We start from the raw sequence: 16,037 nt of genomic DNA on the forward strand, positions 1-16,037 counted from the left end.
AATATAATGACTGATTGCATACCATGTTTCATGGCCCCTTAACAGACAGTACAACGATCCTCTTCTTTGCAGTGTTGGAATGTGAGTGGATCCCCTGTGGCCCTCTTAAGGTAAGTAGTCATTAATCATCAATAAGTGTATTACATCCCGCTAGACAAAACAAGAATAATATTCTGCATATGCTGGGGTGGGCACAACACATTTAATCTTTTTGGCCTGCCCAGAGTTCTACCCAGTACCACATTTCTGTATACAGTATGTAGGGTTGGAGTAACTTGGTGAAGTATTTGGTGCAGAATGCAACGTTTATAGAATATTATTATTATTTTTGTTGTTTTAATAAATCCATGCTAAGACAAATATTCTTATTACAACAGACACTGGCTAGCATTACCTAACTACTATGACACCCTTCCAATTTAGCAATGTTATTGGTTATAGCAATGTTGACCTCTAACATGACACCGTAATTTTAAGAGTTTTCCCATTTCACTTAAAGTGAAAACCTCTTATGTTCCTTAGTAATATCCTGGAGCAATGGTAACCTTTTTTAAGTTGTAGTTCTTAACTGAACCATGGTCCAGGGCCCTGCAGTATTTGACACTTCTCTGGGGCAGTTACTATGTTAGCTTATACTGATTACAGGACAGATACAAATGGTTGAAAGCTCCAGGCAGTTTGTAGCCCCATTCAATTAGCAGAATAACTGGACTTTAAAGAGTGATCATTCTGTTCTGATGGCAATACAGTAGAGGAGAAAGGTATTTCTATTTGAACAAGGCCTTTAAATGTTAGAAGTTACCAGGAAGATCAGTCTGTATTTTAATATCTCATACTGTTCACAAGCCAGTTACAAGAATAAAGAGGTATCAACCTACCAGAAACTGATATTTCAGTTTTTGGTAGACAGAGGGCAGTTACATTACATAATTGAAGCTTATGGCTGTTAGGGAGTCCAGTTGGATGTTTTCTAAATTTAAAGTTTCAAAGGTCTTCCTACCTTTCTCAGTAATTATATGGGCAACATACTCTCCACATTGGATTGTTTATGTTATACTATGGAGAATACAGCAGTGGGTTTCAGTAGCTTTGAACACCTCTTTTCTACAAAGAGAACGTGGAAAGTTGCTCAATCAGTGTAATAAATAGCTCGGGGGCTACACAATGAAGGATTAATTAGCTGCTCAACAAACAATTTCCCAGCAATCAACCCTATTCACCAGTAAAAAAGGACTCACTAAACCTGTGTCTTATTTATAATAAAAATAGAGGTATCGAGGTACCGGTGTGTCATGCAGTCCCTAAAAAGTGGAAGTAAAATAAGCCTTATGATTAGTGTCAATGGCAGTAATAGTAACTTTCAGGTGTTAGTGGCCACAATATTAACCCCAGCCTCCCCCTTGTATTGGCACTAATCTCAGCCAGCACATGCTCCCACACCGCTATCTTTCTCTTCCAACTGCTGGGAATATAATTGTGCTATCAGACAGAGATTTACTTTGGCCTGACAGTACTATGGGTGTTCATTCAGTGCCAGGTCCTAGAATGCAGATATCCTTTCAGCACCTGACACCCTGCTGCCACTCCACCAACTTCCAACATGAGGTAGACCTAGCCCAGGACACAGCCAGCTGTGCATAGAGAACCAGGGAGTTGCATGCACCAGGAATCTAAAGGAATAAGGCATAAAAACAAGAGATAACACAGAAGGCTTATATGATGGCAGATTGTGCTTTTTAGATGGTATAGGAGAAATCAGTGGTGGGTACGTGACAAAAGATAATAATACATATTAGGCCAGATGATGTGTTTGCAAATGTTAGTTTTATGGGTGCAGTTAATGGTTTGGATGGTTGTTGTATTATAGGTGGTATGTGAATTTCTAGAGAGAGCCACGTAAGATATCTTTAAGAGTATGAAGAGTAGAGGAGAGAATAACTTGTGTAGATTAAGTGATGATACTTTATTTTTTATTTCCTTAGACGTGTTTAGACTGTTTTCAGTCTTCTGTAGAAAATGTTTAGCTCCATCCTCCAATGTTTAGCTCCATCCTCCAATCAGCCTTTGGACCATTGTATTAAATGTTTCCATGACCCTTCAATCTTTTTAGTGAAACGTTTCATGTAACATTACATTTAAATGTACATATTCTTGGTGAACTCACACTTCCCTATCCTAGTTGGTTAAAAAAGGAAAGGCAGCTGCAGGAAACCACTATACACATTTTACCTGTGGATAAACCTTGTTGGCTAAGCTGAAATGAGAGAGCCATTTTAATACTTTACAAGGAAACATCTGGATGAAAGAGCACATTGCCAAGCCACAGGCTTATATATAAAGCCCGCTGCTCTTTTGCTACTGCAAGAGCAGTTAAAAGTAATTATTTTGATTATTTAAGTAAAAGCATTATACACAGTTCTTGGGCTCGCAGTAATTCTAACTTTCTCCCGTAACGTGAAATAATATGCTGTTTATTAAAATGTATTGCTAGGATTATGAAAATCCACTGAAATCAGACTTGAACAGAAAAAAGGTCCATCTGAACATTTTGTTATAATAAACTGTATGTTATATGATAGACAGTTTATTTCACTATCCAGTAGCACTCTTCACGGAGACGAGGATGCTTTAAGTTCTCATTTAGTGCGTAGAGATAAGCTTAATGATTTTTAAGATCATCCTTTTAACAAAAGAAACGGTGCAGGAAAAAGATGTAAAAAAAAAGAGACAACTAACAGCAGTGAAATTAAAAAGGGAATAATATTAAAAATACTTAACAGTCCTGGGTGTTGTAAGTTCTGACGTAGTCCAATTCAATGCAATAGAAGATGGATCTGGGTGACTCTCTCAAAGTAAGGCAGACGGTTGGTTCTTGATGGTTCTTGGTGCGCTTCTTCTTTTGATGATACAGAAAGGGTTCTGTGGTTGTTACGTGGAGCCTCCTTTGGATGGTACGACAAGCCTCTCAGCTGCCCTTGCAGCAGCTTTTTGTCAGTAGTCTAGGGGGTGTCACGGAGCCGGCCCAAAAGTCGTGGGTGGGGAGGTGAGCAGGAGGGCTAAGCCTTTACGATGTCCTTCTCTGATCCTCCCAAACTGTCAATTTTCATTTTAATAACATATTCCTCCATGTTCATAGTTTAGTCCTAAATAAACTATAGATGATTGTGTTTCATGAAATTAGCTTCAGATCAATCCCAAACTTGGCATGCGTGTGCATTATGGCTGGCCCAGGAGGGTTAATTTGACTTTTCAGGCATCTGTCTATCCTAAGTGATGAGTGATATGTGTAGATTCTGCTTGACAAGACGAGGCTATTTATGTGATTTAATTTTACGATATCATTCTCAGATTCTGAGTTATGAAAATTGGGTTAGAACTCCCAGTTTTTGACTCCATGGGATAACACACATTCCTTCCTTATACACAAGGGGATCTGTAGGGAATTTGCTGAATTGTGCAGGACAGTTATTGTGATATTTGCGACACCTATCAAGGCTAATCCACAAGGGAAAGCGTTAAATAAACAATAGGGTTTTAGTGCAAAGGCTAAAATGATCAAAAAAGACCATCTTAGCAGATCTAGAATTGAGAATGTCTAAACAAACTAGAGATCAAATTAATAATGAGATGCTCAAATCTCCGTCACAGTAATAACTTGGACATTCTCCCCCCTTGGCCTATCCTTTCACTTTACCTGTTAACGGTAATACTAAAGTGAGTTACAGTAGTGCTTGGCAGGGTTCAAGATTTTACTTAGTTATGTCTATGTTGCATTTTTTTACAGCCTTGTGACGAAGATTCAGCCAGTCCCAGTGTGCCAATGTCAGATATATTGGAAGAAGAAAATCTTGCAAAAGAAGAGTTAGACCAGCAATTTCATAATTTAATGAAAGGTGAGGATTTGGAATGTACAATGATTTCAACCTTTTTTAAAATACTGATAACACATAGAAAGCTTTACTTGGGTACCTAACCTATTGCTTCTTACAGAAATCTCACTTTTCCTTAGTCATAAAACATGGCTCAGCCTAAACATGAAAAACGCATCCCACCTTGTCAAATCACAATTAATAGAGGATACCATTGTGTTGTGGACAGAGATGCATGTATGCAGTACATCTGCGGTCTTAAAAATTCAAGCACCTTTTAAAATCTATACCCAGAACACCGACTAATCATTTTTGGCATATAAATTCCTAATGGTCTGCATAACTGGGAACGTGGCAGAGGTGTGTTCATTGCCTAAATATATTGTGGTGGAAGGTGTCCCTCTTACTATGTGAGAAAGTTGGGAGATTTGCAATTAAAGTGTACCTTTTAAAGTGATGAAAGGATAAAAACTAAAAGTAGGAGTTAAAAGCAAGCACCAAGTGTTGCCTTTTGCTACCTTGGTTTATTCTCCTGAGCTCCCTTGAATATTCCAGACATAAGGTGCTTATTATATTGACTTCTGCTGAGAACCTAAAGTTCTGTCACCGCCTACACAATACGGTTCCTCTTTGTTGGATATGACAACTCAGAACATTGCAATGAAGAATACAGCAAAGCAGATCACTGACCCATGAGCTTGCAGCCATAAAAATGTTTTAAGTCATTCTGGCACATACATGGCTCAAGCAAAAATGTAGGGAACAGCATTGACAGTTTAGCATTAGACAGAGGTAAATACACAAATGTGAAAGTAATAATCTTAATTCTATGACTTGTTTAAGGGTAAACCCTTACCTAGCTCTTTTATTAGTTGCTGTTGGGCTCCTCATACTGGTTACTCCATTCTTGCTTATAGACAAGGTCACAAAGATGATCAGCTATCTGATTTTAATTATTTTTAACAGTATATTATTATTTTAAATACTGTATAGCATGTTATGAGTGAAACCTTTTAATGTTTTTAATTTATTTAAATACTTTTCTCATTCTTTTCTGTGTAGTTGAATGTCATCAAGATTATGTCCTAAATTCTGCTCATGAGTCAGAAAAATCAATGTGCCAGTGTAAAGCAGATGTAGATGCCACATGCACGAAATGTATAAGTTACAGCCAGGTATTGTATAGTATTGTATATTGCACTTCTGCAGCAGGAAATCATCTAGTGCAAGTCACTTAAAAAAGAGAAAGTAGTGTTTGAAAAGGTCTATGTGGTGTCAATTATTCACTTAAATTAATTACATGTTTTGATATTATCTGTGGGCAGCCATGGGACATTTAAATGGAGAAGAGGTATATAGTAGGGGTTGACCAATATGTTTTTTTTTCAGAACCAATACTGATTATGGGCCACCTTTCAGACCAATAACCGATTTCGGGTACCGATATTCTGTTTACATCTGGCTGCAGATTCTTGCACCGGCAGATAAACACATAGCCCGCTTACTGATCTATGTTCTCATCTGCTGGCGGCAAGATTCTGCAGCCTGCAGCTTAATGCAAACAGCAGGCAATGGGGCTGTTGTCGATCGACCCCTACTACTGATGGCAGTAAAGGGAAGCCTCTGTGCTGCCCAATCATCTGCTGGCGGCTAGATCCCACAGCTGAATGTAAACAGCAGGCAGCGGGAGGTGCAATAGCCAGTCTGCTTTTGGCTATTTGAAATTGCAATAGCCAATAGCAGACTGGCTATTGCACTTGCCCACTGTCTGCTGTCAATCAGCAAAGGAGCGGATCTGAAAGTTCTCTCTCAGGTCCGCTCCTCTGCTGATTTAATAGCAAGCAGTGGCAATGCAATAGCCACCCTGCTATTGGCTATTGCAATTTGAAATAGCCAATAGCAGACTGGCTATTGCACTGCCCACAGCCTGCTGTTTACATGCAGCTGCTGGGTGCGAAATCTAGCCACTGGCAGATGAGTGGGGTGGGGAGGAGGCTCCCCTTCACTGTCACTAATATCGACCAATTCAAAACCGATACAGATACTTCAAAATTATGTGAATATCCCCCTCGATTACACTGTGGAACAACTTTGTTCTTATTTTCTATTGCATGAGATTTTTCAACTGATTCTAATTATTTTGTAATCTCTGATTTCAAATATGAAATCAGTTTTCCTCTACATGCACTAGTTTGAAGCTTGTGATTTTCACAAAAAAAGGGACACCCATTGCTATTTACACTAGGGATAGCTTGCAAACTAGACTTACATCTACCCTATCCTTAGACTAATTAGGCTTTTTTATTTTTTTTTACAATCGTCAATATTCTTTATTTTTTGTTAATTTTGGATTATAGAAATGTTTCTGGTTTACTTGATTTTCTTACTGAAACAGTTCGTGAAGGCATTAAGTACTGATGGTGAATGTTTTCTACATATAGTTTCTGCTTTTCCTGCTTTGTCTTTCGAGGAGATCAAAGCAGGTGTGTTTGTTGGACCCCAAATTCGTGCCCTTGTACGTGATGAGGAATTTGTCAGGAAGATGAATAACAAGGAGAAGGCAGCATGGCTGTCTTTTGTGGCAATTATACAAAACTTTCTTGGTAACAAAAAGGCAGAGAACTATGAGGTTCTTGTTAGTAGAATGCTGTTGGCTTTTCACGATCTTGGATGCAACATGAGTGTCAAGCTCCATTTCCTGAAAAGTCACCCTGATCAATTCCCTGCGAACCTTAGGGCTGTTAGTGATGAACAGGGAGAGCACTTCTATCAACGCCTCATGATGATGGCACGGCGCTATCAAGGGGCGATGGGACAAAAATATGATGGCAGACTACTGCTGGAGCATCAAATGAGATCGTCTTGCGAGTTCACTAACGTCACAGCTACAAGTGCAAATTCTTGCCTGAATAGGTTATATTTGAACTTTGCATCCCATCCTAATCAGTTGTTCTGAATCGCCTATCATCTATGATGTTGAAAGATATGTTAAATTAAAGTAAAAAATTAGTGCATACTCATATTTAACTATAATCGATAAATGTTTCCGATTTGACAAGTGGCGACACATATTTTACTCCACATAAGTAATTTTTTTGCCTTTTTTCCTTTTTTCAAAATGTAATGCATATTGTGATGCACCTACACATTTTTGTGAATACATAAAGAATATCTTTGCCAAGACGGTTGTTTAAGTGCAATTTTAAGACTGCGTGACCATAAATTCCTCAGATAGACCATGTCATCATGTGAGAGGTGTAAAAATGTTGCGAAAAATTTAAATGTTGAATTGCATAAAATCTAGTGCTTACAGAGAAAAACTAACTTCAGATTTGAATTCAGCACACTCCAATTAGGTAAGAATAAGTGCTAGTATAAATGCAATAAAAACTTTGTTCCACAGTGTTATCGGTAGACCCGATAATAATTGGTCGACCCCTGGTATATAGAGGGCCATAGAAAGATAGTATGCTGTGTGCATGTATGTGAATATGGATCTATAACTTGCTGTTGGATACCCTTCTACACTATTCAAATCTTTAAAATACAGTGCTATCCTAAAATTAAGTGCAAAATATACTGATAAAGTGCAGAGATATTGAATTACTATTAATACAGCAGCTGTGTCAATACCGCATGCTAAAAAAGACTATAAAAGTAATAAAACACAGCACCTTAATAATAAATAAATCACAAAATGTAATGCAAACTATCACTCAAAGTACTTTAACAGAAAGTGACAAAAAGTCCAAATATCATATCCTAGTTTATATGTCCATATAGTTCCAAGGGCAAGAAAATGTGTGTGTAGCAAAAAGGAATAATCCACTTCACGCACCTGTGCAAGATACCCACACAAAGTGCTTTTTTAGTGTCATCTATTCCCAAAGAAACATCCTCATATGAAAACAGATTTACCAAGTACACCTCCTATGTTAAGTGGGCAAAAACAGCTTTTCATCATGAAAATCCAGGTCCACCTCCTTGTTCTCACACCATACTCCCAATTGTATAAATTAAAACCAAAAGAAGAGAAATCCAATAGCGTAATTCAATTTATTTATAACTGAAACGATTAAAACCAGTTAAACGCACAGTCAGTCCCAGCACTAAGGAATATTGGCAACGACTCAGCAGCGCACACCACCAGCTGAAACTGCATGGGGCCACAGTGCAATGACGTCACACCACTTTCCTCTATCCAACACGTACAGCAAAAAATGATGCTCATTACATTAAAAAAGCCTAGTAATAAAATAATATACTCATTAGTTCATTGAGATCCGATCCCCAGCATCCTTAAATACAGCAAATAACTAATTCAGTTTCAGAATATAATGCAAAGAAGTCAATAACTATTAACCCATTGAGATCCCCTGCATCCTTAGATATGGCAAATAACTGTGAACTGCTGTTCTGAATGTGGATATTGACTTACATTTTTATTACTAATTATTGATGTTTTACTTGAACTTTTTATGTAAAAATAAGCCAATTATTTTATTGCAGTACACACTGAGTGCCGTGTGTTTTATATGTATTCCTGCCTGAGATTTTAGAAAACATTAGCTAATGCATCATATGTTGATCAAACTTTCTCCAGCTATACCATAGTGACTAACTATGTTTTTCTAACTACAGTCCAAATCAGCTGGATTTGATGAACCTTTACAAATACAAGAGGAAACTCCGTGGTGTATACAAAACAGGTGAGTGTGAATCATGGGATTTAAAACAGACCCAAAATCAAATAGCACCCTCCATCCCCCCTTTAACGTCAGTGTTTTATAATCATTATGTGGAAACTCTAGGACAGCAGTCAACTATGAGGTTGTTTGTGCTTCTCTGTTAAAGGAGTTGTAAAGTCCCAGCCTATACTAATCTGATATAACATCAGCATTGTAATAGCAATACATATTATAGTTGTTTATGATAATGCAATCAAAGCTTACGTTAAAAAAATCTTTTATGTAATGAGTGCTGCCTTACGTCTGCCCTTCACTTTCAGCAACTTGCTGGATTCCCAGTGTGCTTTGTATCTCTTTCCCTGCTGCTTGATGTGATGCTGTCTTGATTTCTCTAGAATACGTTTGCCATCATGTATTTCTTCCAGAAAATAATGATAATACTACATTGCTTTTTTACATGGCTTTGTGTGAGTTGTGGCAGGGAAGTACATATTCACAGGGCTAAGTTAAAGGAGAAATATGTGGTCAGTGCTTTTCCCCATAGTTCTCTTAAGGGTCATGGGAGGACATAAACTAGCGTCCTCCCTTGACCCAAAGCTCAGTATATATCGCAAGCCACAGCTCGCGGTATACTGAGACCGCCGCAGCCGGGGCGGATCCCGGCATTACTGTCAAGATCCGCCCAGCTGCGTGATTGACAGCTGGCTCTGCCTATCTAAAGGCAGAGCCAGCTGTACCCGCCCCTCCCCGTCCGTTCCGCCAGTCAGCGCTGGAGAATCGGAGCAGGGAGTGGGGAATCCCTGCAGGGAGCGGTGAGTGACAGTCACGGCTCTCTGCAGGGACATGATCGAGAGGTTCGCGTGCGACGGTATGTGTTCGCTCACTTCCCAAACTATTGAGCCGATGTGTGACAGTTTCGTAGTCAGACGTCAGCTCGAACTATGAGGTTGAGTGAAAATCACTCACCTTATAGTTCTCCTTTAAATTGTGTCAGTGCATTGAGGAAGTACATCGTATGGACATCTTCAGTAAGTACGTTTATAAACTTCCAGATGGATAAGGTTATTAGGAGTGGGATAGAACTTATGGAAATTCAATATAGAAACACATATTTTTTTCAGTTTTTGACCATAGATTCCCTTTAATGACTGTAAAAAGCAGAATCAGTACTTGTATAACTAATGAGAAAGATGTGTAAATCAGTGTTGAATCTTACATTGTGCCTAATTGATACTGCGTTGTCCAGATCACACAGAAGCAGTATATTTGGGTTGATTTACTAAACCAATAGAGACTTTTTAATTAGCAAAGTGATTGTTTACTTTGGAAAGTATACCTAATATTCAACTTAGCTTGGAGAAGAAGGTAAAGCTGTGCTCACTTTGAATATGCAGTCATGTTTGAGGGAAATATAAGTAAACAGAATTCATGATTGAAGTTAATAAAGCCTCCCCTTTCTCATCCAGCTGGGTGGTCACTCACTTTGCTAAGTAAACAACGTTTATTCCTTTAGTAAATGAGCCCCATAGTCAGTCTTCATTTCATATTCCAGGTCAAAATATGTATTTGTTAAGTATGCTCCAATCTCTTCTCTCAGCAATTTGTTAAGAGAATGTAATTACCTTTTCCCACTCCACCAGCATCCTTGCTATGCAAAAATAAATAGTCAGCTTTACATATTTATTCCTGAATTTTGTGTTTTCCCTGGAATGTTTTCCCTTTTATTTTCCTTGTTCTGGCCAGGCAAGTAGGCAAAACTGCAAATCTGTCCTTTTGCTTGGCTGTACATACGGGTGAGGTTGCTAGGTAAAGTCCAGCCTTTATCAGGTTTTTATTGCTAGTTGTGTGACTGACGGGGGATTTTCTCTTTCCATTTGTCTGGGTGGCCTTTATTCCATCACAAAAAGAAGAGAAATGCAAAATGTTATGGGTATCACCAGGTCCGGAGATGACTGAAAATTTCTATATGTGGACACTGTCCAGGTGACAACTGTCTGAGAGATCATTCAGAGGATTAAGACTTGGTGCTGTAACCAGAATAATGAAGCCACCCATACTGCTTTCACTTCAGCATAGTGATCACCAGAATTATAAGAATTTCGCTAAAATATTTTAATTTTGTTTTCTTTGCAGGAAACATAGTTTGGAACATGAAGAAATAAATGCAGGAATGATAGAACAGTTAAGAGAAGCAGTTGATATGTTACAAGATCCTATAAGGTATTCCTGAGTCAGATTTGTTTGTGACAAATACATGTTCATTCCATTTTCATTAGTTTGAAACAAAAAACAGCTGCATTATTTGATGTTTTTCCTACCAGAAGTGTTATCTGTCCTAAAAAAAAAAACATGTCAAATGTGTATCTCTAAAAATTGAAAGCTGCTCTGATCACAGATGGGAGGAATGGGGAACAGCTGGACGGTAGTGATTCATTTTATATAGTTATACCTGAAAATGCTCCTTCTCTCCACAATGCACTCTGCCATTTAATCAGTAATGTTCTTTTGTCAAAGACTGCTTATTTTATTTTATGCAGCCAGTAATTAATCATTTTTAGAGTAATTTATAGACATTAGATAGCTCAATGTAACTTTTGTGTTAGTGGGAACTGATGACCCTTATTTATGCACAGGCGTAACTTGGAGCCTTTTAGCAAAATGACCCAGCTTAAAAGCACAGGACCAAAATGTTTTTTTCATATTCTGTTTATTGGCTAAGTTTGGATATATGTCAATTATTTATCAAGAAAAAATCAAACATTAAAGATACTGCCATAAGATTGGTTGCTTAGGGCAGTACCTATATTCCTTAATTTCTTTTACAATTCAGTACCAATAGGTTTTCTAGAGTTCTATTTCCCTATTTAGCCTAATCTCCCGCTTTATATGATGCATGTGACTGGTGTTGGGTAGAAAGCATTCACGGTATGGTAATATAGAACATACCAACAATTCATTTTTGACAATATATGAGGTATTATTATTATTCAAACGCCAACAGTTTGCACAGCGCTTTACAATATAAGGAAGACATTACATTCACAATACAATTCAAGACAAGATAGTAAGGAGGGCCTACAATCTAAAAGGGAGGGGAAAGTGATACATGAGGAGGTAGCTGTGTGGGGAGGAATTGTTTGAGAATGTGATGGTTGAGTGGTTAGTTTGAGGTGGGATAGGCTTCCCTGAAAGTATGAGTCTTAAAGGAGGATTGCCTTAAAGGAGAACTATGGGGTTAGGGCTTTTCCCCATAGTTCTCCTTAGGGTAACGGGAGGACACAAACTAGCGCCCTCCCGTCACCCTAAGCTCAGTATACCGTGAGCTACAGCTCACGATATACTGAGATGCCGCAGTATACCGCGAGCTGAGACGCCGCAGCTGAAGCGGATCCCGACAATTATGTCTTGATCCGCCCAGCTGCATGAGTGACAGCTGGCTCTGCCTATTTAGAGACAGAGCCAGCTGTACCCGCCCCTCCCCCATCCGTTCCGCCAGTCAGCGCTGGAGGATCGGAGCGGGGAGTGGGAATCCAGCCCCTCCCCTGTCACGGCAGAGAGCTGTGACAGGATCGAGATGTGAGCGAACGCCGGTATGTGTTCGCTCACTTCCCGATCTATTGAGCCGACCTGTGACAGTCTCATTGTCACAGGTCGGCTAGAACTATGAGGTGAGTGAAAAGCACACCTCATAGTTCTCCTTTAAGGCAGTCAGAGTGGGAGATAGTCGGACAGGTTGGGGTAAAGAGTTCCAGAGGGTGGGAGAGACTCTAGAGAGGTCCTGGATATATACATACAATGTATGAGAACTCTGCAAGTTCTGAGTCATTGGCAATGCCTATGGTGTTAGTGTGCATGCACCAGAGCTCTTGAGGGTTCTGCTTGAACTTTTGAGTTCTGGGTTCAAATCGCAGACCTCATATTTGAATCAATCTTCCCTAGATTTTTCACGGATATATTTTTTGTTGTTAAAACAAGTTTTATTTGTGTAATATATTATTGAGTCCTTGTGTTGCCAGTCAATTGTTCTGTCACAGGAACATGTTAATGCTTCTATTTCCCTGCTTTTAGATTCCCGGTTTCCAGATTCAGCTCCTAAGCTGTCCCCCTATTTTACATCTGTCCACTCGGCCCTTCCTCACCCATTTTGTCCTGTGTACACTACTACTGCCCTATCGGTAAAATGTTACCTTAGTGTGATGTAACTACTCCATCCTCTCGCCATTAGGTGTGCACCATGTGAGGGACAGGCTTTATGAGGTGCCTGTATGTACTTTTGGACTGGCTACACAAAAGTCTACAGTATGCTGAGCTGCATGCTTTGCATTTTTGCATGTTGGTGGTCATGTCAAAATCCTTAACAGGTTTGAAGCCTACATCTCTATACAGTGCTTGGCAGAGTTTATTGGTCGTCACCTTATATCAGTGTGTGCTTCTACACCAATATCCCCTGATTTATCATCAGTGACAAGATTGGGTAGGTTTACAGCATCTAGTATATGGTAGTTTTGGATTACATTTATTTACACTTTGTTCATAAGGTTCTATATAGCATCTAGACATAATCCCTTATTCCTCTGCAAGGAATGTTGCGTAATGGTAAGACCAAGTTTTATTTGTTATAAACTATTTATATTTGGCCATACATTGGCCTGGTTCTTTCAAGGGGGTCACAATTCCATTAGTCATGCCATCATATGTTTATGTGGAGGTACTAAATATTTATATCAATGTACATTAGTCTAAAAGGGATATTATGTAAAAGTGGAGGGGGCACAATGAGGCTGTACAGCTAATAACCGTAATGTTTCTTTCATTTATAAGCATGCACTAGGAACATGATATCTGGAATAAGATTGGCTGCTATGAACATGATTATCTTTTTATTTTCGTTACAATTGTAGAACATTCCGCTTAGACTGGATTGCATTTTTATTTTCCAGATTAAGAATGGAACTTGAAGACCACACAGAAATGTTTAATGCACAGACTTCATCTGATCCAAATCGGACTACAGTAAAGTGTGTTTATCTACCATAGTAAAGTATATTACATGCATGCGTAAGGCACAGCTTCATGTTTCTTGCCTAATGGACTTTTATTTGTCCCCTACAGTGGGCAAGTGGAACTACAGATGTCTCCAATATTGCAGGTAATTATTTATATGTCCCATAAAACGTTGCATAGATTATTTCTAAAACTTGTTGTTAGTAACATTGTTTTGGATAAGCCTAAAAAAAACAAAAATGAGTCATTAACAATATTACAGCACTCTTCAGGTGTGGCATTCTTGTGTTTTTCAAATTTGCCTGCAGACAATAGACAATTTTTACTTTAAATATACTAACTATTTGAATTTGCTTCCAATGTGTAGATTGACACTCTGAATGAGACTGAAGCATGTCATAACTCAGAGGAAGAGGTGGGTTATAATATGTGTATATGCATGGCACAACAATGTAAAGCTCTTTAAATCCTTATGCTTGATCTGAATTGTTTCATTTACAAAGTATATTGAATCACGTCAAGGGTTACATTTAAAAAAAATTCATTTTAAACGGCTTTTATATTTCTTTTTTATTCTATGTGCTCAAGCACAATACATCATTCTTTTTGCTCCTCAACAGTAAATGACAGAAAGTAAAATCCTCTAAATGTAATAAAGATTTCAGACTCAAATTCAGTTATTTTCCCATTGCATGAACAGTAAATTGGGCAGCCCTACTAGATAAGGAGGGAGACATGGGCCAGCTCTCTGTTTTTATAAGCTAAAGCTAACACGTGTACTCTAAATAAAATCCCCTTTCCCCAAGCTAAGCAAACTATTTTATAATTTGTTCATCTGCAGTCAGTCATGTTTTTTGACCTTGTATGTAACAGTATTTAATTTATTGAGACCATTCCCTAAAGTCCTTGCATTTTAAAGCACTGACATCTCTAATAGTGTCCTTAGATTTATAGAAATGAGAGTTTTGTTATTTGATGAGGGCCTTGCAAATCTAAATGGACACTGAGGGTACAGTGGTTTTAATACAACATTTTGTATGTGTTGGCACCTAAAAAAAACCTCAGTGTTTTCACAAAGCTTTTAATTGATATGGCTATAGTTAGGGCGGTGCTATCCACTTAGCAGATATTTATAAAGATTTCAGTCATTGTCCTTCTGCAGAACAGACAGGATTGGGAATAGGGTTTTCAAATCCTTGCACTGTATTATTTATTGATGTCTTTTCATTACACTTTAAAGAAAATATTGGCAGGAGCTTACAATTCCTTCAACATGTTTTCCCCAACAAACATAATCATAATAATGCATGAGGTGTTTTTTTGTTTGTTTGTTCATATATGGATTATGTTCTATAATATTCATAATGGCAATATCTAGTAAACACTTGCAAAAATATTGCATCCTTAAAGAGGAATAGTCTGGAAACTACAACCCCAATTCCAAAAAAGTTGGGACGCTGTGTAAAATCTACATAAAAAAGAATTGCATGATTTGCAAATCTCATTAACCCATATTTTATTCACAATAGAAAATAGAAAACATCTCAAATGTTTAATCTGAGAAAATGCACCATTTAAGAAAATTAACAAGGTCATTTTGAAATTGATGGTAGCAACACATCTCCAACAAGTTGGGACAGGGCAACAAAAAGCTGGCAAAGTAAGTGGTACAAACAAGAAAGAATTGGAAGAACATTTTTCGACTAATTAGGTTAATTGGCAATAGATCATTAACATAATTGGGGTATAAAAAAAGCATCTTAGAGAGTCAGAGTGTCTCAGAAGTAAAGATGGCCAGAGAATCTCCAATCTAAAAAAGCTGGGTCTAAAAATTGTCGAATAATTTCAGAATAATGTTCCTCAATGTAAAACTGCAAAGACTTTCAATATATCATTATCTTCAGTACATCATATGAAAGATTCTGAGATTCTGGAGAAATCTCTGTGTGCAAGGGAAAGGGCCCGAAACAGGCATGATTCTGTGATGGACATCACTGCATGGGCTCAGGAATACTTCCAAAAATCACTGTCTGTGAACACAGCTCGCCGTGCCATCCAAAAATGCAAGTTAAAGCCCTGTAATACAAAGAAGAAGCCATATCTGAACATGATCCAGTAACGTCTTCTCTAGGACAAAGCTCATTTAAAATGGTCTTTTGCAAAGGGAAAACTATTTTGTGGTCAGACAAATCTAAATTTTGCATTCTTTTTGGCAACCATAAGCGGCGCCCTCCAGACTAAAGAGGTGAGGGGCCTTCCAGCTTGTTATACGTGATCAGTTCAAAAGCCTGCATCTCTGATGGTATGGGGGTGCATTAGTGTGTATGGAATGGGCAGTTTGCACATCTGGAAATGCACCATTAATGCTAAAAAATATATACAGGTTCTAGAGCAGCATATGCTCCCACCCAGAGGATGTCTTTTTCAGGGAAGGCCTTGCATATTTCAGCAGGACAATGCTAATCTGCACACTGCG

At 38.3% G+C, this 16,037-nt stretch overlaps 1 protein-coding gene across 1 annotated transcript in view; it reads left to right on the forward strand.

Moving 5' to 3' along the window:
• The window catches only part of LRCH1 (leucine rich repeats and calponin homology domain containing 1), a 163,285-nt gene that overhangs the window by 98,162 nt on the left and 49,086 nt on the right, over nucleotides 1-16,037 (forward strand). The window contains exons 8-14 of the mRNA XM_018569435.1: nucleotides 3,785-3,893; nucleotides 4,932-5,044; nucleotides 8,511-8,578; nucleotides 10,691-10,777; nucleotides 13,498-13,575; nucleotides 13,670-13,706; nucleotides 13,929-13,976. Coding sequence (XP_018424937.1) covers nucleotides 3,785-3,893; nucleotides 4,932-5,044; nucleotides 8,511-8,578; nucleotides 10,691-10,777; nucleotides 13,498-13,575; nucleotides 13,670-13,706; nucleotides 13,929-13,976 — 540 coding nt within the window. The remainder of the gene's footprint in view (nucleotides 1-3,784; nucleotides 3,894-4,931; nucleotides 5,045-8,510; nucleotides 8,579-10,690; nucleotides 10,778-13,497; nucleotides 13,576-13,669; nucleotides 13,707-13,928; nucleotides 13,977-16,037) is intronic.

This window comes from Nanorana parkeri, unplaced genomic scaffold (assembly GCF_000935625.1).
Source record: "Nanorana parkeri isolate BGI_ZX_2015 unplaced genomic scaffold, ASM93562v1 scaffold1335, whole genome shotgun sequence".
Taxonomy (NCBI): Eukaryota; Metazoa; Chordata; class Amphibia; order Anura; family Dicroglossidae; genus Nanorana; species Nanorana parkeri.